At 38.8% G+C, this 21,110-nt stretch overlaps 2 protein-coding genes across 4 annotated transcripts; one reads left to right on the forward strand and one right to left on the reverse strand.

Moving 5' to 3' along the window:
* Positions 1-1,577: 1,577 nt before the first annotated feature.
* ftr83 (finTRIM family, member 83) lies at positions 1,578-10,914 on the reverse strand. 2 transcript variants are annotated; one of them, XM_027165434.2, is made up of 9 exons: positions 10,839-10,857; positions 6,932-7,547; positions 6,201-6,296; positions 5,521-5,754; positions 5,137-5,296; positions 4,522-4,578; positions 3,952-4,041; positions 2,896-2,968; positions 2,361-2,498 (listed from the first exon to the last, which is right to left on the reverse strand). In XM_027165434.2, exons 2-8 carry the CDS (start codon positions 7,505-7,507, stop codon positions 2,907-2,909), a joined length of 1,275 nt encoding a protein of 424 aa, XP_027021235.2. In that variant the 5' UTR covers positions 7,508-7,547; positions 10,839-10,857; the 3' UTR covers positions 2,361-2,498; positions 2,896-2,906. The 2 variants fall into 2 exon arrangements, with proteins under 2 accessions (XP_027021234.2, XP_027021235.2); XM_027165433.2 differs by lacking the exon at positions 2,896-2,968 and having other exon boundaries at positions 1,578-2,498; positions 10,839-10,914.
* A 4,111-nt stretch (positions 10,915-15,025) lies between these two features.
* Positions 15,026-21,034, forward strand: ftr82 (finTRIM family, member 82). 2 transcript variants are annotated; one of them, XM_027165436.2, is made up of 8 exons: positions 15,026-15,107; positions 15,426-16,092; positions 17,804-17,899; positions 18,278-18,511; positions 18,997-19,156; positions 19,609-19,668; positions 19,783-19,851; positions 20,031-21,034. In XM_027165436.2, exons 2-8 carry the CDS (start codon positions 15,502-15,504, stop codon positions 20,549-20,551), a joined length of 1,731 nt encoding a protein of 576 aa, XP_027021237.2. In that variant the 5' UTR covers positions 15,026-15,107; positions 15,426-15,501; the 3' UTR covers positions 20,552-21,034. The 2 variants fall into 2 exon arrangements, with proteins under 2 accessions (XP_027021237.2, XP_047665288.1); XM_047809332.1 differs by having other exon boundaries at positions 15,053-15,107; positions 15,450-16,092.
* The last annotated feature ends 76 nt before the right edge of the window (positions 21,035-21,110 follow it).

Consider the following 21,110-nt stretch of genomic DNA (forward strand, 5'->3'; position numbering starts at 1 on the left):
CCCGCACATTGGTTCCCGATAGCAGCACAGCTTAAAGGGATGAACAGAAGCCCACTAGAAATGATGCTGAGCACAATAAAACGTGCTCGGTTTAAGTGATCCCTTTTAACACATTAAACTATGACTATAAATTATTTAAGGCTTTGAGTCTTATATAAATCCTTTTTTAAAAGGATTTTTAATAGGTTGTTTTTTATTGGTGAACTGTGATATGTTATACTCATAGTTTAATTTGTTGATCAGAAGTACGTCAATTATCCAGATATGTTCATTTATATTTCCAGACAGTACAGTCTGATTGATGAGACCGGTGTGTACTTGAATCAGAATGTTGATCCTTTTTGCAGATGCAACAGTCTGTCATACAAGTTCAACCCCTCATATTTATTCCTTCATCATGTCTTGGTCAACTTTATAAGCAGACAAGAGTAAAAGAAAGAGGGTTATAGTTGTGCACACATACTTTTCTGGGAACAAGAAGAGATTGAAATGTTTCAGAGTTTCATATGATGTCTGCGTGGGTTTCCTCTGGGATCTCTGGTTTCCTTCACTTCCAAAGATCGTAAATTGGGTACAGTAAATTGCCCCTAAGTGTGCATGCTGGTGCGAATGTGTGTGCATGGTACCCTGGAGTCCCTTCCACAGTGTAGTCCTATCTCATGCCCAGTGTTCTCTCAATAGGTTCTGGATTCACCATGACCCTGACCGAGATAGAGTGGTTACTGAGGTTGAATGAAACACGTAAAGTACTGTGATAACAGTAAAGAACTAAACAGAAGAACTACCAGATCGCCAAGACACATTGCATTCTGTCTGGCATGCAAAAGGGGAAACGCAGATGAAGTTAATACAGTTTTTGTGGATTTTGTTTCCACTTGTTGGCGTAATTGAAATAATAAAAAACAAACAAACAGGTAACTAATGTATAGAGTTGTTGCTAGCTTTTAAATTCTATCTTGTGGAATTTCATTTTCAGAGCAATAGCAGCTCAGACTACAGATTACACCTTTCAGCATGATATAGTGAAATATAACTGAATATAGATTGAATCTATATTACAGGAAAATCTGCAAAATTGTCTTCTCGTTGTAATTTTGACAAAATGTTAGAGGAACTATGAATCAACTACTATCGAAGAAGAAGCTTCTATTTTTGTCACATTTACCTTACAGCACAAAATCGTTCTTCACATTCAACTTTGGGAGTTGGGGTCAGAGCACAGGGTCAGCTCCGATGCAGTGCCCCTCAGGGGCTCAGCAATGGCAGCTTGGCAGCTTGGCAGTGGAAAATCTTTTCCTATACAAAAAATAGTTGTTGCCAATATGTTGTATGTTCCTTCCCCACTTTTCTGCTCTGTGCAGAATGATCAGGCAGGCACATGTCTAATCTGGACATACTTTGAACTACAACTACCAGCTTCATGTATCCAGCCAGCAGTCGGCGCCCATCGTTCATTTATTAACCTTTAGAGCTGTGAAATTTCAAAATGTTTTGTTTGTTTTATTGGGTAGTTCAATGAGTTTATTGCAAGTATGTGTACATCATCATTACCATTAATAGCCAACAATGGACAGATATTTTTGATTTTGATTGCTTTTTATTGTCTTTTCATTTGTGCATTCAAACCAGCATTGGAACTTGATAACACACGCTGCACACACACACACACACACACACACACACACACACACACACACACACACACACACACACACACACACACACACACACACACACGGACAGATGACACCATGTGCACTAACAATATTACTTAATAAATCTACTATACATTCTACTATTGCTAATTCACATTTTACTGCAGCTGATCTAAATTCATTAATAAAATTATTATATTATAGTTATGATTAAAAAAAGACATTCACACATATATCTATATAAAATTATGGAAAGGCATCTTTCAAAACACCCCCCCCCCCAAAAAAAAAATAAATAAAAATAAAAAATACAGAATTACAGCTGACATATAGTGATGGCCGACTCATACCACACCCAGAACCCAGGATAAACAGGCTCAGTGAAGGAGGCTTTAAACTGATGGATAAGTGTCATATTCTCTGCTATACTGTAGAAAGACAGCGTGCCTGCATCATAGTCTAGGAAAACCCCTATGCGAGAAGAGTAGGGTGCATTGATTTCGACTTGATCTTTCATGTGGCGTGCTGAGTAGCTGGAATCAGAGCAGAAAAGGCCCCAGGATTTGCGGTTGTATCCAATGCGGGCTGAATCACCATATCCTGTACGCTTTATACCCTTGTAAGTGATGCCGATGGAGGCCCCCTCACCACTCCACTCCACCTCCCAGTAGTAGGTGCCACCGGACAGGGGCTCTTTGCACAGAACCTGGGGCAGGCAGTCGAACCTCTGGGTGCTTTCGTTGTAGGACTGGGGGTCTCTCTTAAGTGCTGCTTTCCTGTTTCCCCGGGAAAGGTAGAGCTGTCTATATGCTGTGTTTGGGTCTAGAGTTAACTGGCAGGCATCTGTTCAACAAAGCAGAGGGATGGGAAATAGTCTTAATTTTTGTTAGAGGTTTTAGTTTAGAGATGCCTATACTCTAGAGAAAGTTAAACCAGATGAAATCAAACACCAAGGACAACATATTAAACTGTAAAGTTTAATACTGATTAAACAAAAGTTTTCAAGGCCCAATACGAGAGACGAAAGTGACAGACCCTAAAGTTGAATACCAGGTACATTTGTCTTTAAAGTAGGAGTGCTGACCTTGTATCAGTTTAAATAATCAACAGTCTGTGAAGTGACTTCAGATCAGTGAAGAATGAAATGGAGAGAAAGCTGATCTTGGGTCAGCACTGCTATATATTTTGGCTGTTAATGAGCATAGGCCCAGCATGCAAATAAAGTCTAGAGTCTGCCCACCTCATCAGCTCTCAGAGCTGGTTGTACACTAGGTGATTGCTGCTGCCTGAGGAACCACGTGATCGTCTCTGATCTAGAGGGCCAAGAACGGTAGCACACACTTCAGACTAACTACACACTCGTGCAGTTACATTGGAATTCATTGAGTTGTGCTACATTTACTACGCTTGCCTGAAATACATTGTTTTGTATGTCATTTAAAAAAATACTACAAAAATATCCTAGTTAGTTGCCATAACTAACACTATGTTGAGTATTTAAACTATGAAGAGAGTAAAGAGGTGAGCTTATGGTTTCTCTGTCTTTGCTAAGATCACTAATCGGGGCGTCACCCAGTTTTTACACAATAGATGAAAGACTTGCCTTTTGTAGCCCTAACCCTTTTTGTGTTTTTATATTAGACAGGAACAGCAAGCATTTCAGCTAAGCAGTTCCAGCTGGAGAAAACCAACAAACAGTTCACCTCAACGTCTACGCAGTTGCGGGCGTTCAAGTGAAATATTTGATGCTTCCCTTCTGCTTCAAGTAACAATAAACACCCAGATGAGGTTAGAACAAGTGCACGAAACCAGTACGCATAAGCCAGAGAGGAAAGATGAATCCAGACCAGGTTTGCGCATGAGGCTTGTTAATAAATTTTTGTGCTCTAGTTCTTGGAATGTCTTCGCTCCCTTAATAAACCATACGCCCACTTGCCTAACAGGCTGAGCAAGTTCTTTCAGTCTGTTCATGCACAAATCCCATATCTAAGGAATGCTGCAAGACAACTCCCTCAACAACCCGTCGAGCACTGAGCCAAAGGCCAGCTTTGTTCCTCTGAGCTTTGTTTTAGGCATAATTACACAAATTATGTGGTATACCATGATGGAAACATGGCACTGTATACATATGATACAGCTATCTTCTTCCTATATTGTTGCATATACTCAGGTCTATTTCTTAAAACACAATGAGCCAACACCTAACCAAAACCAGAAAGCCTTCTAAGATGGCATCTAAAAGTAATATATTTGTTGCTGAGTTGTAGATTAAAAAGACACAAAAGTTCAAACTTACACTGGAGAAATTCATCCCTGGTGCGTGGAGCCTGGCTGCGAGGTGCTTGGCTTAGAGTCCTCTGAGTCTTATATACATCAACTTCATCAGCTAGAGACACAGTAGAAAATACACCTCAATGTTATAGGGCATCATGAAAGGTGTTTGCAGAAAGAAAATATATAAAGGGAGAATTAAAGGCATAAAGAGAAAATTTCTAAACAATACTTTTTTATATTACATTTTTTATTTTATTTTATAAATTCAATTATGTGGCACACATTTTTAGGTATATTACACATATTGTTGTTATACACACTTGTATTTTAATTTTTTATTTATTTTTAGTAGGATCTGTAGGATTATGCAAAAGACACCCGGAAATGTTACAAACAGCTAACAATGCACATGTACAGTACTCTTCATTTACATACTCCACTGTCATATGCTATTAGTTCAAATATCAACCTGTTTTTTTTTCTGAGCTGCAAAACAAATCTTTAAATATCCAAAATGAACATTTCAACATCGCAGCACATGTTAATAAACGGAACAGCAGAAAACTAACATGTCTCATTTGACATAACTCACCCTTTACAGACTTCCTCCCTTTTTTGTCGTCTAGTTGACAGAAAGGCATTTTGTTCACTGGAAGAGAATTTAGGGTCATAATTAAAATTTGGAATACAGCATAAATAAAATAAAAATATATCTGAACAAGACTGGGTGCAGAATGGGTGACAAATTAAAGTAAAAAAACAACAAAAAATATTGAAGTAAAGTGGATTTTTGGATGGCAACAAGTCACAAGAACAGCTTCACTGCACCTTGGCATAGATTCCAGAAGTTTCTAGAAGCGTACTTAGGAGGATGAATGAACACCATTCTTCTAAAGATATTTCCTTTAATTGGTGTTTTGACATTGTTTTTTTTTTTCTTTGAAGCATGCTGTCTAAATTACTATAGCTTTTCACACTCAGAAAATCATTCCCGAAACCCTAGATAGGGGCACTGCTTATGTGAAGGGACTATTCACATCAGAATAGAAAGATAAAGGTGATCAGATAGAAGATCCAATTTCATACCAGCAAAAGTAAATGCCCCACTTAGCCTAACAGAGCCCTTGTGGGTTTTTTCACTTTAATTTGCCACCTATACAAAATCATATATTTTCTGTTTCACAACATAATGTATGCCTTCACTGACCCGTGGTGGCCACCTTGACCAGCTCCTCGTTGCCATACTCATTCAGGTGCTGTTTCAACTCTGAGACAGTCTTGGTAACGGAGCCAAAGGTGAAGTATGGGTTGACGCTAACTGTGGGCAGTTCTTCAGCATCTGTCTGGGCTATCAGCATGTGGTAACTCTTCAAAACAAAAAAACACACACATAAATATACAGAAATACACTTTATTTAAAATAAGTATAAAATATCTGTGTGATTTAGATATGTATGTCAGTTTAAATGCTAAAGAAGCAGAGGACGATTTCCTGAGTTTAGGAATCTTAGTTCCTGTACCAACCTCACTGATGTTTGTTCACATAAAACTGAAACATCTAATCACATTAACTTCAGGACTTTTCATGCACCTGAATGAAGTGGATGTGGTCCTCTGTACGCGTCAGCTGCGTCAGCTCATTGTCTCTCCTCTTCAGATCAGCGATCTCCTGCCCCAAACGGTCCATGTGGCCATCTGCTGTGTTTAACGCTGCTTTCTTATTAGACGAAATCAACTTGGCCATTTCTTGTTGCATCCTTTCAATGGTGCGGAGCATGTCTCCAAATAGCTTCTCGCTCTCCTGCAATGCCCGATGAGCAGAGCTCTGGAAAGAACATTTAGTTTTAATTTAGTTCCTTTTAATTGAACATTAATATCTAAACTACAGTACTTTATAGGGATCCAGGGTCTTGTATCTTTAAGAAGACCTTCAGTATTGAGTGTTGACTGAAAGGTAAATCTACTTTTTGTAGATGATAGCTCTATAGTTCATAGAACAAAGACAAAAATCCCCAAAGATATGCATTGTGGTTTAGTTTCATGAAATACTAGTAACCTAAATGACTCAGGTTGGGAGAGAGGGTGTTATTTGCACATCTGGACAAAAAGAAAAGCACTCTTGGTTCCTAAAAGGCTTTGATTTAAAACCCATTTTAGCAGGAAAAACACTTTTGTATCATTAGTTATAGGGTTTTTTCTAAGTGCAGAAATTGGATTGACAAATGTTCATCAGTGTCTCAGTCATATATATATAAAGCATTATTTAGTGACCTTTAGTGCTTCCACTGCTTGTTTCAACTCCTCCATCTGCTTCATTCGGTCATGGATCTTCTCCTGAACCTCAGCTTGTGTGGCACCCAGACGTTGCTGTAGTAACAAATGCACAAACCTTATGAATATGACATTATGTTCTATTACATTATGTCATTCTTGCTTTCAGGTAACATTACATAAAAAAAGATTGGCAGAAATGCTTCACGTTCTAAAGCCTAACAGCGAGGACATGTTAATATGTTATTTTGGTAACTAAAGAAGTAGTTCCCTATTTTGATTAAGGGACAATGGAGGACTTTTGCCATTACAAACAGCAGTACAGTCGTTTTTCCCTAACAGTAATACTGCACCGACGACTTTTTTATTCTAATCCGGGTGGAGATCATTCCTACTATGATATGTTTGTTTTAGTAGTTTGCCAAGGAGCAATAGACACTGTCCATTCATATCCTATTTGATAACAGGTTGACTGTAGGTCAGGTTAATTTGTCTTAAATTCAACAAAGTTACTCCCTTAAATCAAGCTGAATGTACATTAGTGGGAAAGAAATGGCAATTTTCAAAAGAAACAAAAATGACAGTATCTAGTCAGAATCTAGGGTGTTTTATTGGACCAAGAACGTTATTATGAGTTGTGCAATTCTAAATAACATAAGTGGTGAAACTGAAAGACAGACTCTCTCTCTACCTGTTGAATAGGTGAATAGTTGGTAGGTAGTTGCTCTCACCTGCATCTCGCTTCGCTCCTGTTCGGCTGATACCATGTCATGGCCCTTGTGTTCCTTCACAGTGCACAGGACACAGATACACATCTGGTCTGTGCGGCAGTAGAGTTCCAGGCCTTTCTGGTGCTGTGGGCAGATCTGCCTGTCCAGGTGCCCGATCTCATCCACTAACTTGTGCCTCTTGAAGGTTGCCGACTCATAATGAGGTTTCAGGTGCTTCTCGCAGTATGATGCCAGGCACATCAGGCACGACTTAACAGCTTTGAGCTTCTTCCCAATGCAGATGTCGCATGCCACATCCCTGGGGCCGGCATAATTGTAGTCTGGAGCTGGAGGAGCAGGAGGGGAGGACTCTGAAAGCTTTTGGCCCGAAGAGCTGCGAGAGGACATCAGGCGGCGTGGGGCAGGCCTCTTGTTGTAGCTGACTCGACACTGTGGGCACAAGTACTGGCCTGTCTGGTCAGCGTGGTCCCAGTATGTCTTGAGGCAGATGGAACAGAAAAGATGACCACAAGGAATGGACACGGGGTCCCTCAGGTCCTCCTTGCAGAGGTAGCAAATGTCCTGTTCATGCGACATGGACTCAGAAACAGTTCGTGATCTCAGTGTAGAAGTGTGTCTGTGTGAAGGCAAAGCCAAAGTGAGAATGTGGCACCACAACAGTGCTATATACAGTCAACATCCAGGCAGTGAGGAGGACAAACTGGTTGAGCAGAAACTAGTTAAATGTGTAGGGGAGTGGCTGAAACACAGGTGAGGAACAAGAGAGAGACCAGTAATCAATCAGAAAACTACTACGAGGGAAGGTAAGAAGAATGAATGAAATGTATGATCTCAAAACACAGTTTTGGTCCTTTCACTTTGACATGAGGTTTATGTGCTTCTAAGTGCAGTTTTTTTAACCTGCAATGCTAACGGCAGTGGACAGTAGCTCACAAACACCGATATGTGGCTCTGGTGTGGTGTAACTGAATATATACCACCTAAGAGTACACTATTTAATTTTTGTTCAGCTGGTAACACAAAGGAACATGAAATCTACTATCATTTATTTAACCCCTTTTAGTCCCAGGTTAGTTTTCGTTTATTCAGTTTCCGGTAACTTAAAACAAGTTACTTAGTAACTACTATAAGTTACTCAGAAACTACTGGCAAACTAACAGGAAAGGCTTAATTAAGAGAGTGTGGAATGTAAGTCTGGATCTGTCAATGGTTCAAGGAGCTTGAGGGGTTATGTTATGTAGCACTATCTAGCTTTAACACTCGTTTTTTTCAAAAACCTACTGGGTGCTTTCCAGTTTCCAACATTCCTTTGAACCCTGTGTCATAATCAGTCTATAAACATATTTATATTTATGACTGATATATAGTGGAAGATGTCATGTTCCATCATGAGTGTACACCCTGTAATATAAACATGTCATGTAACCAGTACTGTACAGAATGTCACGATAGCAGTGATTTCACAACTGTCATAAAATACTTGTTTATCTTTGGCTAAAGGTTTACTATTTGTGGTGTTTTGTAAGTTTCTCTTGTTTCTGTTTTTTTTTCCTTTTTTTTTTGAGGTTCATGAGTTTCTGCTCACCTACTAAAAAACCCCAGCAGGTGGTTTAGCAAATTATAATTGTCTCTAGGTGTGAATGAGTGTGTAAATGTGTGTGAATGATTCTCTGAAATGGGCCGGTGTCCCATTCAGGGTGCAAACCTGCCTTTTGTCCAGTGGTACTGGGATAAGCTCCAAACTACAAATTGTTTATGGATTGTTTCTATAGGCCACTGGTAATGGAGATGTTTCAAGAATGACAAGAAAAGTGAAATAACTTCTTTTTAAATGCAGCCATAAGAGTGATTAATAACAGTGTCTTCGTACTGTATGTAGGATTAAGGGCAAGAATCTAAATAAAATTAAAGTGACAGCCTTTCATTTAGTGTTTCAATTAGTATCAGCTTCGTGAGAATAAGCAAAAACAAATAAATTTAAAATGTGTAGCACAACCTCTAATGTGGAGCTGACACTATGTTTGTCACACAGCATATTTTTCCTTGCTTACTTTCATTTTTTCCCCACACAGCACAGATGAACTCTGATGAAATAAACAGCAAAACCACAGTTAACTCCCACAAAACCACACTGAGCCTTTTTCAGTAATGTGAAACAAGGTTCAAGTCATCACCTGGATCCGTCTTCAATTCAGAATACAGGTTTTTAAAAGGTTTCTGACCTAGAAACCATGCCTGGTTCTTATGGAATATGTTTGGGGACATTATCGTAATGATAGTCCTATATATATCGAAATCCTGTAGGTGAATGTATGAAGTATACTGCAATGGACAGGGACAGGGCACCAATGCATTGCTGGACACAATCACACACACATTCACATTCTACGAACAATTAAAAGACCACAAATGTTTTTGGACTGGGGAGGAAAATGGAGTACTGTTAAATCATGTGGAAAACATCCAAACCCTGTAGATGTGAGACAAATGTGCTAACCATTACCATCTAATTGATTTTCTAATAAGTTCATAAGGAGAAATATCCATATTTGTTCCATATTTTTGCAGTAATGCTAAAAATAATAAGTGCAGCATGACTCTATGCAATACACCCAGACGCATATCTGCTTTGAGACTTTAATATCATGGTTATGTCAGTCTTAATACACAGGATTGATGTAAAGTGTTACCTTCAACAGTATGACTAATTGACATGGTTAGCAAATTACAACCTTTTGCTAAGACCACAGTGTGTTGAGATTTTGGGAAAGGTATGATCTCATCTCCATGCTATTCTTGGGACCTGCATACTCAAGGGGCCCTGGTACGAGCTTGATGTCTTAATCCATGGCATTACAGTTTAATTCAGACGCATCTATGATGGATGAGCACTTAGCATCCAAAAACTGGGTTTGATCTTTTAACACTGGCATTAAAAACCAGAGAAGAAGAAGAAGAAGAAGAAGAAGAAGAAGAAGAAGAAGAAGAAGAAGAAGAAGAACAAGAACAAGAACAAGAACAAGAACAAGAACAAGAACAAGAATACACATGTTTTAAAATTAAGCTATAAACCAAATATTAGCAATGAAAAGAAGATCAAACATATTATGTACTAGTAAAACATAAATAATATGAATTACATAGTAATAATACCTTGAACTATTGACATTTATTATCAATCATTAACTATCCTGTGAAGTGAATTTTAATAATGCAGTTAACATTTCCATGTTTGACTAGTGGAAATTGCATCCTTTTTTCCTTACTCAAACTATTCATCGCTGACAGCAAAACTTTAGGGCTGTTATGTATCTCTTTTCAGAATGTACCTCAAAGTTATCTCTCACCCAGAAGCCAAGATGGCCAACTGCTCTTAAGTTTCAATGCAGGCCACAAAATGTGTCAACAAGAATGTGTCCCAGCCTGATAAGTTGGATAGCAAAGAGTCCTACAAGAGAGGTCTGAAGAGGTAAAAGGTTCCACTATGAAAGTGAGTAAGTGAAATAGATTTTTTTTAAAACTATCTGTAGCTTACGCAAGTAGGAACAAACGCCCAAACCTGCAGGACATCTGCATATCATCTCTTTCATTTCATTTCCGCTCCTACAGTAGAAATTATACTAGTGAGGCTTAGAGGCAGAGATTCCAGTTAATTTATTTCTGCACTGCAGATCTCAGTGAGAAACAGATAAAATATACTACAATAAATTTTAACGTCCTTCTTAGAATGCATGGAGAAGCTGAGATTTTAATAGCCCTGGTCAAATATTTATCCCTGCTTGCAAAAGCTGTCTGATTTATTGCAGCCTACACCTTCTTGTGAAGCAGTAACTGATAAAAAGCAGACCTACTCTGATAAGACACAATCACATGAAGTGTGTGAGTTTAGAAAAATGCCCTCTCTTACTGATTGTCGTGTAACTGGAGCTGCTTCTCGTTCAACTGTGACACCTTCAAACAACAGCAGAGGTGACTGCACCAAGAGAAGAGACGAATGGACACAATCATTTATCTGTTATCTTGCATCCCTTTACTGAGGCTGTAAAGGCCACTGGGCTGTAAGTCACGTACCAGTGACATATTTTTATTTTTATGGCTACTAAAAGGGTTTTTAAAACAGGAAATAAATGAATAATTACTTCAAATGAATTATACTGGCAAAGATGTTTCCTTTATACATTTATTTTATTTAGAGATATTATCAAAAAAATCATTTGAAAATTCCATACACCAACGAAAACCTATTTTTTCTGCTTTCATAGTTAGTTTCATAGCATTAACTCGTTCCTGTTTACAATTAAGTGCAAAGGTTTGCACCATGATGCATTTTTTGTAAGAGAAAAAGAAAATGTCTTCAGATTTTTAACAAAAAAAACAAACATCCAAAGTGCTAAAAAATCTAGTGGTGCAGGTGCATTATACTGTACAATAAAACAGTGATTTAAAATATAAAACAAACTGAATGAAATTGAAAATGAAATGAAATCTGAACCCAGTTTGAAGGAGGTAACCTTGATAAAGATGATGTACACTCACCATTTACTTTAATTAGAACACCTGCACATTCGTGCCCTTATCTAATCAAGTAATCACGTGGCAGCAGCGCAAAAGCACGCAATAAAACACACAGATACAGTTCAAGAGCTTCAGTTAATCTTAATATCAAACATCAGTACAGGAAAAAGTGTAACCATGGCATGGTTGTTAGTTCCATAATCAGGAAGTCTAAAGAAATGAAATTAATCAGCCTTTAAAACTGTGATGAGCAGAAAAGCATCTCAGCCTGCATTGATGAGATGGATGAGATACAACATCAGAAGGCCACGTCAGGTTCTGCTCCTGTGAGCTAAAAACCATTATCTACATTTTTGGGTTTGAAATGTTGCACAGTTACTTACATGAGTGATGTTGAGCCACTGTAGAAAGTCACAGTTCCAGGATATATTTGGGCATTGGAGGTAGCATGAGTTTGTATTGTTTAAAAAGTACAGAATTACATCAGAGTCTAAAGTTACAAAGTGCTCAATGCTTTTATCTTTCAGGTATACTACATTGGCAGTTTATTAGGTGTATTTATGTCATAGTTTATGCAATCTGGCATCTCAGTGCTGTCAGAATGAAACCATCTTGTGATGTTTTTTTACTCATAGCAATATAGAGGTGTTCTATAACATAAGCAGAGACTTCTGCATCTTTAGACTCTTTCTCTCTATTTAGTTTTTTTTCCATTACAGTTTCAGTCTATGCAACCTGTTCACTCCAACTTGGCCCTTCTCCAAACATCTAGCAACACACACCCTGCATCTTGGCTAAGACCGACAAAGGTAACCATTGTTCAAGGGAAGCACTTGTAAATACCTCGTCTCCATGTGCTGACGAAACAAACGGACAGAGGCAAGCCCTTGACTTCTACATTATCAACATGCATGTTATGCAAGTTCATACTCCTTTACACTTGGTCAGTCTGTGTTAGAGACGCACACATGGATGCACACACACATTCGTGCAACCTCAGTATGAACCGCTCCACACCAACTCCTATACGCTTTTACACAATAACTGACTGAAACATGATCACTGAGATGTAAATTTACACAAGGAAACACAAAGCTTCCTGACTGAATTGTGCCATAGAGGCCATCTTACTTACTCACCGTACTGCAATGTGTCTGAGGTCATATAGGAGTTATAAACACGCAACCTAATGCACGGTTAATTGCTATAATATTTATTTATTATATTGATTTTATTAATATAATAAACCAAGTGGCAAAAATGTTGCTTCCATTATTCATTAAAGATATCAGTATGTATGTTTCAAAGCAGAAGAAAAGGTTCTCCACCCTGAGAAGACTTCAGCTAGCTCTAGGTATTTAGTGGTCGCACAGAGACAATCACAGGAAAAGCTCTGTACAGAAGCCTTTCCTGGAATCTGATCAACTCTGGAAAAAGGAGGAAGGAAAGAGAAACTGGCTTATCAGAAAGCATACCAAATAAGGAGTGAGGCGAAACCATCTACAGTGTGATGTCAGATAGGCATGGGAGGCGGGGCTGATGAAACCGGTCTTGTGCAGCCAGTCAAAGTTTAACAAGTGTCACTATCTGTGTCACTATGTACACACCTGGAATTTGGACTAAACCAGTTTAAAAAATGCAGCTAAGTCTACTTGCACTGTACAGGTCCTAAACTTCAACATTAACATGCATTATGAGAAATCTGAATTTAGGTTCGTTTTGGTGCTAATGTTTAAAGGAATATTTTTCGCAGTTTTAAACACACTGAGAAGTCCATACAAGCCCTGCCTCTCTTCAAAAACAACACACTTGCTGCGGCTATGCAAATGAGAGGGTTAATGGGCTCAGAAGGGTTACACAGCCGAGAAGAATTACACAACCCCTGTAAAGGCAAACACAGTGATTGGTATCAATTGTCCTCTAAAAAGGAAGTGTCAGGTGGAGTACTTAAGCTTGTACTGCAGGGCGAGTGCGACATCTGTAAGTCGGCAACTTTCAAGGCCGAAACTAAAAGACAAAATAACTTGTCGTTCAAAACTGCAGAAATATTGACACAGACAAATTATTGCATGAACTACAGCCCGACATTCACGGTGCTCACGTGCACTATGTGAGTATGCAATGCAAACAAGGATTGGCAAACATGACTGGAATTTGTACACATGAAATGCAGGGAATGTAAGATGCTGCAATGTGACTTGATTCATGATGTGTTTCTGAACAACAGTTCTTTCCCTCTCCAACATGACATATTTTTTCTAATAATATAAAACATAGAGTCAAGAAAAAGACATTTTTTAAATAGTTTTCCATATACAGTATGTAATATAACAATGTGTGAACTATTAGGATATATCTGTAAATCAAATGTAACTTATTTAAATAGAAAGAGAAAACGTTACTAGTCTGATGTGCATATATTAGTTGTACACATAATAATGAATAATTTTGAAACACTTTTCTTTTAAATGTTTGAGTATTTCAGTTCCATACATGTTTATATCAGTAATGTTGAAATGATATCAGGTGTTTCTCATAGTATGAAGCCAAGTCATTGAGGCAGGAGTTTTAGCTACTTTTCTGAGCAAGAGTCCCAAGGCACCCTTAGAACCCTGAAATATGTTTTAACACCAAACACTATTAAACTCTTAATCTATTTTTTCCCCAAAACACGGGCAGCTTGAGACGTGTTACATATTAAGAGTGAAAATTTATACATTATACAATACATGATATATTTTTTAAATGAAATATTTGGGGGGAAAATAGAGAATTATTTAAAAAGAGAAAATTATTAATTACATCTGTAAAGTACATCTATATTACAGACTCCTAATTGTTCAGACTAAATTATATTACCTAAATGTAATACTATATAATATATAATAAGAGTGTAGAGTGGTGTTTAGTTCCTGAAGGTCCCACTTTCAAGCAGAGACATCCAGTCTTAAGACAAAAAAAGATCAAGTAACAGACAGATACTATTTAATGATATACACACACCTGTAGAAAAAGTACACAATGAGACCAGTTCAACCAGACTAACTTCAACACATGACTCAAATATAAATGACTGTATAAATCTTTACTTTATTGTCTACTTTTGTCCTTTGTTTACATGGATTAACGTACAGTCACACCTTCATTAATCGTAACTAACTATATTTTTCTTTTTACTTTACAATTATTCTTTTCTGACAGCGTTAGCTTTGCACTGTGAACGATCGCTTACAAAGCTTGAGGTTAGACAATATTTATGCCTTAAAGTCAATGAGAAATTTATTCAAAAGGACATTATTCAGTATCTAGTGAATTATTAACTACAGTGAAACTAAAGGGAAAGGTATGTCATTATGAAAGAGAGAAATTTAAGAAGATTAAGGGGATAAACATAAAGGTACACAGTTAAGTGAGTGTGATTATAGTGTGTGTACACTATCAAAATATTTTTTAGCTCCATAAGAAAAAGTGAAACGGGGAAGATCTAGTCTAGTCTGTGTCTTTCCTAAACAACTCTCAGTTTCATCTTGGGACCCTTTGGACTACAATTCACTCATTCTTAATAGCCCTGCCCTATTTTTCTTTTACTCCACCCTCCACACACTCATGCTCTGTCTCTCTCTGAGGCTCTGGCACTCCTAACTTGACGTGCTTGTCTAAGGTAGGCTGTGCGCTCTCTCTCTCTCTCTCTCTCTCTCTCTCTCTCTCTCTCTCTCTCTCTCTCTCTCTCTCTCTCTCTCTCTCTCTCTCTCTCTCTCTCTCTCTCTCTCTCACTCTCTCTCTCGCTCTATTTCCTGCTGTTTATCTCACTGTAAGAAGGGGAGGGCTTTACCTGCATTCATTCAATAACTTGTGGAATTTAACAGCTGCTAATTTCACAGCTGCACGCTGCACCGACTACAAGCTTTTAGGCTGCTGACTTCTTCTCCTTTGCACTGTCTCCCTCTCTTACTCTCTCTCTCTCTGTCTCTCATTTAAGGGCACTCCCTGTTTACTTAAATAGGTCCTTGGACGCATCTTTTTTGTGTACGTGCCTGTGCTTGTGTGAGGCGAACATGGCTGAGCCGGTGTCTCCAGATTACTTCAGCTGCCACCTGTGCGCGAGTCTCCTGAGGGATCCTGTGGCTATCCCCTGTGGCCACAGCTTCTGTATGGACTGCATTAGTGGCTACTGGAATGACGCTGACTACACCGGGATTTACATCTGTCCTCAGTGCAGAATCACTTTCACCCAGAGACCTGTGCTCAGACCCAATGCAACCCTCTCCAAAGTGGCTGAGAAGATCAAGAAGACAGGCCTGAACCTCAACCTGGTGCCTCCAAGCAACGGGAGCATTGCTGGACCGACTGATGTGCCTTGTGACTTCTGCTCTGGAAAGAAGCTCAAAGCTGTTAAGTCCTGCCTCAACTGCTTGGCCTCATACTGTGAGAAACATCTCAAGCCTCACTACGAGTCGGCTACTTTCAAGAGACACAAACTGGTGGACGAGCTAGGAAACTTAGACAGAAAGATCTGCCCGCAGCACCAGAAGAGCTTGGAGCTCTTTTGCCGTACCGACCAGATGTGTATCTGCGCTATCTGCACTGTCAGCGAGCACAAAGGTCATGATATTGTCTCAGCAGAGGCAGAGAGAAGTGAGAAGCAGGTGAGGAGTAATTTTTATTTTTATTTTTTATTCTAATAGAGATGTTCAGGAGAGTATGACCTCTCAGAGAGGTGTGCAGAACTGTTAAAGTATCCTTTCTTCACCGACTATAAATTATATTTACCAGGGTTTATCTAACATTTTGTATTATTTCATATATTTTAGGTCTGTGTTATGTAAAACAAGCTAATCCTGACCCAATAGTAACACTCCATGTAAATGTATTATGGGTTAATCCAGATGTAAGAGAGCGAGAGTAGAATCGTAGCCAAAGAAAGTTATCACACCCTGGCAGTCAACCCGAAACCACACAGGGAGTGTCTCTGTAGCAAATTAGCCAAAGGTAACTCAAAGCATGTTCTGAGTGGGATTTATTCTGGAAACAGCTTGACTTTTCTCCAAAGAAAAATAGTTTTATGTCCTTGGAGCTGAAATAAAAAGGGTGGGAAAGGGTTGGTCAGGACAGGCAAAATCCTACAGCTAAAGGTATGTAAGTTTGAGGAGATCAGGTCAAAGTTTATGACCCAACCAAACCCATCGACTCACCCCAACCTCCTACATTATCAGTAAAAATGAGTTGAGATAGACCACCTGCTAATCCTCTAAAGACATCACCCACTCAGTAAGTAGACACATATGACTGAAAGAATGTGCAGATATCTACCTCCCACTGACCCTCCTTTGAAAATTCATTGCTATGAAATTCCTAAAAATCTAGAAACAGCCTTACGGCATTGTTTCTGGTTTGCTTATATGAAGACTTGCACATAGGCAGTACCTGTGGGTAAGCGGAAAGACAAGATTAAAAACTATAAATAGCTGTCCTTCAAATGTTTTCCCTTACTCTGGATCAAGTACAGGATAACTGGCAGCAGGGTTCGTTCATATAAAAGCTAACAGTATTAGTTATGTTTCTGTTTATCTCCATAAGAACATTATCAAAGCTTGGCAATAAGTCTGGTTCTGTTCTCATAAACCGTGTGATCCGCAGCCAGAGCGGGAACCAGCAGGTACTAACTGAGAATGGTTTGTTTACTCTGTTGAAACCAGAAGGATTTTATCACAGATTTAAGACCCCCCTTTATTTTTCATTAGCCTCTCAGTCTCTCACACAAACAGAGACACACACCACACACCCCGTTTATTCACCCCCTTCCTAGATTCCCCACATTCCATCAAGCTTATCTTGAAGAATGGTCTTGTGGGCTCAGTGAAATGCTGCACCAAAGCCCCCTCTTCATTCTCCAAGGGGCCAGGGCATGTGCACCTTGAAATGCTTCTACACAAGGCGGGAGCAGCTAGTTTCACATTCCTGCCATGGTTGGCATTCCCAGTGCTTCTTGTTTATTTCCTTTATCTCCTGAGATAGAGATGCATATATTTTCCAGTTGTCTCCAAATAAGACCAATTAATAATCAGCTACAATGATCCACCGTCTGAAGATTTCCACCCACCTCGACATATACAAGATACTCAGAATTCCCTTTTTATTACATATTTATTAGTAGACTGATTTCCATTATAAAGTGGATATATTTATGTATCTTTTTGGAAAAAGGCTGTACAAATACATCTCCCAAGCAGAATCCTTTACATTATTCTAAGAAAAGTTATTCCTTAAATAATCATTTGGTGTTTTTTAGTCGTTGTAAGTATTTTTAGCTGTGTTGAGCTAGTCACCTAAACCTAAACATTGTGTTATCTCTGACAGAAACTTCTTGGAGTGTCCCAAGCTGAGATCAAACAAAAATGTCAGCAGAGGACCAAAGAGCTGGAGGAACTAAAGACGGCTGTTGACTCACTGAAGGTAGGTCACTGATTCAATGCATCCCTCCAAAATAGCCCCTGTTTTCACAATCAAAAGCAACATGTAACATAATCAGTGCAGCCTTAAAAAAAGCCATATTAGGTGGCTACGATTTATAGGGAACAGGCGTAGAACCCTTATCTCTTCAGTAACCTCTTGCATGGGAACACAAATAAACCATGAGGCCTTGGCATATTTGTCCTTTACTCTGATAAAGGGGAAACCAGTTGCTGACACAGTGTATCTTTTGTTCTGATGTGTTAGGCCATGAAAGTTGAAACAAAAAAAGCTAAATCAAAGTCATTGTGTAGTCTGGAAAAAAGTGATTAGCCAATGGCTGAATGAGATGGCTAAACGGTTGTTGTAAATCTACCCCAGAGCTCAGCTCAAAGGGCCATGACGGAGAGTAAGAAGATGTTTGACGAGATGCTCACTTCCATCGAGAGGATGAGGTCGGAGGTCATCAAGCTGATCAACATCAATGAGAAAGCTGCGTTCAGCCAGGCTGAGGGACTGATGGAGCGCTTGGAGCAGGAGATTGAGGAACTGAAGAAGAAGGAGACTGGATTAAAGCAGCTCTACAGTACTGAGGACCACATCCACTTCTTACAGGTAAACACAGATATCAGTGGTTGCATTCAATTAAAAGTGTAGTCACTAATTTTAGAAGTTTACTGAAACTTTCCGTTCAAACAAATACATTTCCATCACTCTGTATTTCCTCCAAAACCATGTCTAGAAAGCTAGTCCAAAAGGGAAGCTAACTGACTTGAACAGGAGAATGGCCACCCTTGAAATAACCTTACCTCAACAACGCTATCTCTTATGCCAAATCTATCAGCAAGCACAATTTTTTATTATGCAGCTTTAAACTTTTTGCCAGTGAACAAATACAATATTCTTCAAAGAGATTTTCTATTAAGATTGTAGCATCCATAGAGTTTCCCTACTAAGCATTCTACAATATTACATAAAATACATTAATTAAAATTACATTAGTCTAATATTTTATGAATAAACTAAACATACATATTAACACAGGATATGTACCAAGTGTATGTAGTGTCTGACAATACCACGTTCTCTTTTCCTTACAGAATTTCAACTATCTCTGTACACCAACTGATGATGGATTCATTCCTAAAGTGTCTCTGAACCCAGATTTTTCATTCAGTGCCGCAAGGAAAGCTGTCGCAGAGATCAAGGAAAAGCTTGAAGAACTGGGCAGAGAGGAACTGCTGAAGGTCTCAAAATCAGGTCTGAACCATCTTCCACCATTCAATCAAAAACTACTAAGTACACTTATTAATCTCTATAGAAATGTTCCCATTTGGCTCATTAGAGTACATTACTATGACATTCTAGCACTGAATTGTTTATTTTTCCACTAAAACAAACACCTAATGTGAGGAGGATTTGAATCCAGTCAGACAAGGTAGCACATGACCATGAACTGCCACAAACTCCATAAAGTGGAGTCATCTGACTGAGTCACAAAAGTAAACAGTACTTTGAATTGTGATTAAAGTGTGGTACACAAAAGGAAACGCTCTGATTGGGTGATTAACATATTTTGTGTTTTCAGGATGTGTTATGTAATAACACAAGGCTGCTGATTAGGCGGCTATGTGGGCACAACTTGTTAATGGAGCTAATGTTTAACACACAAATGACTTGCTCTTGATGTATATTTTCCTGGTGTTTTGCAGTGAATGAAGTACCTGCTTATACACTAGAGAACCGTAGCGTTCGAGAGAAAAGCAGCCGAGGTAAAACGTCACAGAAAACACGTCAGCGTCAAACAAGACATCGTTATGTTAAAGAGTTACATCGAAATGCATCAAATGAAACAAAATAATACTCTTTTTACTTTCTGTATCTAGTCAAAGAAATCCAAACTGTGGACAGTGCCCCTCCATCACAGCCCAGGAGCAGGTCTGAGTTCTTAAAATGTAAGTAGTATATCAATCATTCACCGAGTCCACTTGTTCTTGGATTATGTAAGTCTTATGTAACAAATTCTTACACACTTCATGAGAAATTGTGAGTAAAGCCTTTGTGCTGCTATTGATAGCTTTTGATATTCTTTGCACTACTGGGAGTAATTACATTCCCTCCTTCTTGCCTGTAGACTTCTGTCAGCTCCGTCTGGACCCCAGCACAGCTTATAAAGAGCTCTACCTATCAGACGGAAACAAGAAGGTGACTCGAACCCGCAACCTGCAGCCCTACTCTGATAATGCAGAGCGGTTTGACACCTTCGCCCAGGTGCTGTGTCGTGAGGCTCTGTCTGGTGGCCGCTTCTATTGGGAGATAGAGTGGAATGGAGAATTTTCTGTTGGGGTGGCCTACCGAGGCATCAGCCGCAAAGGCAAGGGTCCCCTGTGTTTGCTGGGGTACAATGATAAATCCTGGAGTCTCCTCTGCTCCGACACGGGCTATTCTGCCTGGCATAACCGGGTGGACAAAACCATCAGTGCCCCACATTCTCCACGGATAGGGGTCTACCTTGACCACAGCGCAGGGGTGCTGGCTTTCTACAGCATCGGCGAGACCATGACATGCCTTCATCGCTTCGAGACCACCTTCAGTGAACCCCTTTATCCTGGGTTTGGGGTTGGAACCTCGGTTAAAATCTGTCAGCTAAAATGAAGACTTTGTGAATATATTTTTTATTTTTACAGAGAGTACATTTTTTTTATATAATGTGTTTTATGTTATTTTCAGTTATCACTAACGCCATTGCATTGTATTTTACAAAAAGCCCAACAAAAAAGAAAAAAAAAAACAACAACCTGAAATTGAATTGCAAATTTCAGCATTTCATTTAGACCTAGACCCAAAGATAACAAAACGTTATTCCATCATACCATCATGTTCTTTTTGTATTTTTCAATTAATAACATTTTAAATACTAAACCTTATATTTATCCAAGTACCATGTGCCATTGTCCATTTAGTGTTAAAAAGCTTCATTATTCCTCAAAAATGACCTCTTGATATTCCAATTAAAGTTTTTATTAACATGCAAATGTGTGTTTTTGTTATATATAAATGCTAACGGAACTGCAATTTAAATGGAACGTTTATTCCAGTATTAAGAAGAAAATAAATCATTTGGATGCCAAATTCATACTCATGTGTTTGTACAATTGGGGAAAATGTCTGATTTCATCAGGCTCTATACATTGAAATCTTTGGAAACTAAATT

This window comes from Tachysurus fulvidraco, chromosome 26 (genome assembly GCF_022655615.1).
Source record: "Tachysurus fulvidraco isolate hzauxx_2018 chromosome 26, HZAU_PFXX_2.0, whole genome shotgun sequence".
Taxonomy (NCBI): Eukaryota; Metazoa; Chordata; class Actinopteri; order Siluriformes; family Bagridae; genus Tachysurus; species Tachysurus fulvidraco.

Excerpts from the sequence above, each read along its gene's own strand:
- ftr82 (XM_027165436.2), top strand. The coding sequence starts at position 15,502 with ATGGCTGAGCCGGTGTCTCCAGATTACTTCAGCTGCCACCTGTGCGCG. Across the intron at positions 17,900-18,277 it reads CGGCTGTTGACTCACTGAAG|AGCTCAGCTCAAAGGGCCAT; the intron begins GTAGGTCACTGA and ends AATCTACCCCAG. Across the intron at positions 19,157-19,608 it reads GCTGAAGGTCTCAAAATCAG|TGAATGAAGTACCTGCTTAT; the intron begins GTCTGAACCATC and ends GGTGTTTTGCAG.
- ftr83 (XM_027165433.2), bottom strand. The coding sequence starts at position 7,507 with ATGTCGCATGAACAGGACATTTGCTACCTCTGCAAGGAGGACCTGAGG. Across the intron at positions 6,297-6,931 it reads AGGAGCGAAGCGAGATGCAG|CAACGTCTGGGTGCCACACA; the intron begins GTGAGAGCAACT and ends TTGTTACTACAG. Across the intron at positions 4,042-4,521 it reads AGGGAGGAAGTCTGTAAAGG|CTGATGAAGTTGATGTATAT; the intron begins GTGAGTTATGTC and ends CTGTGTCTCTAG.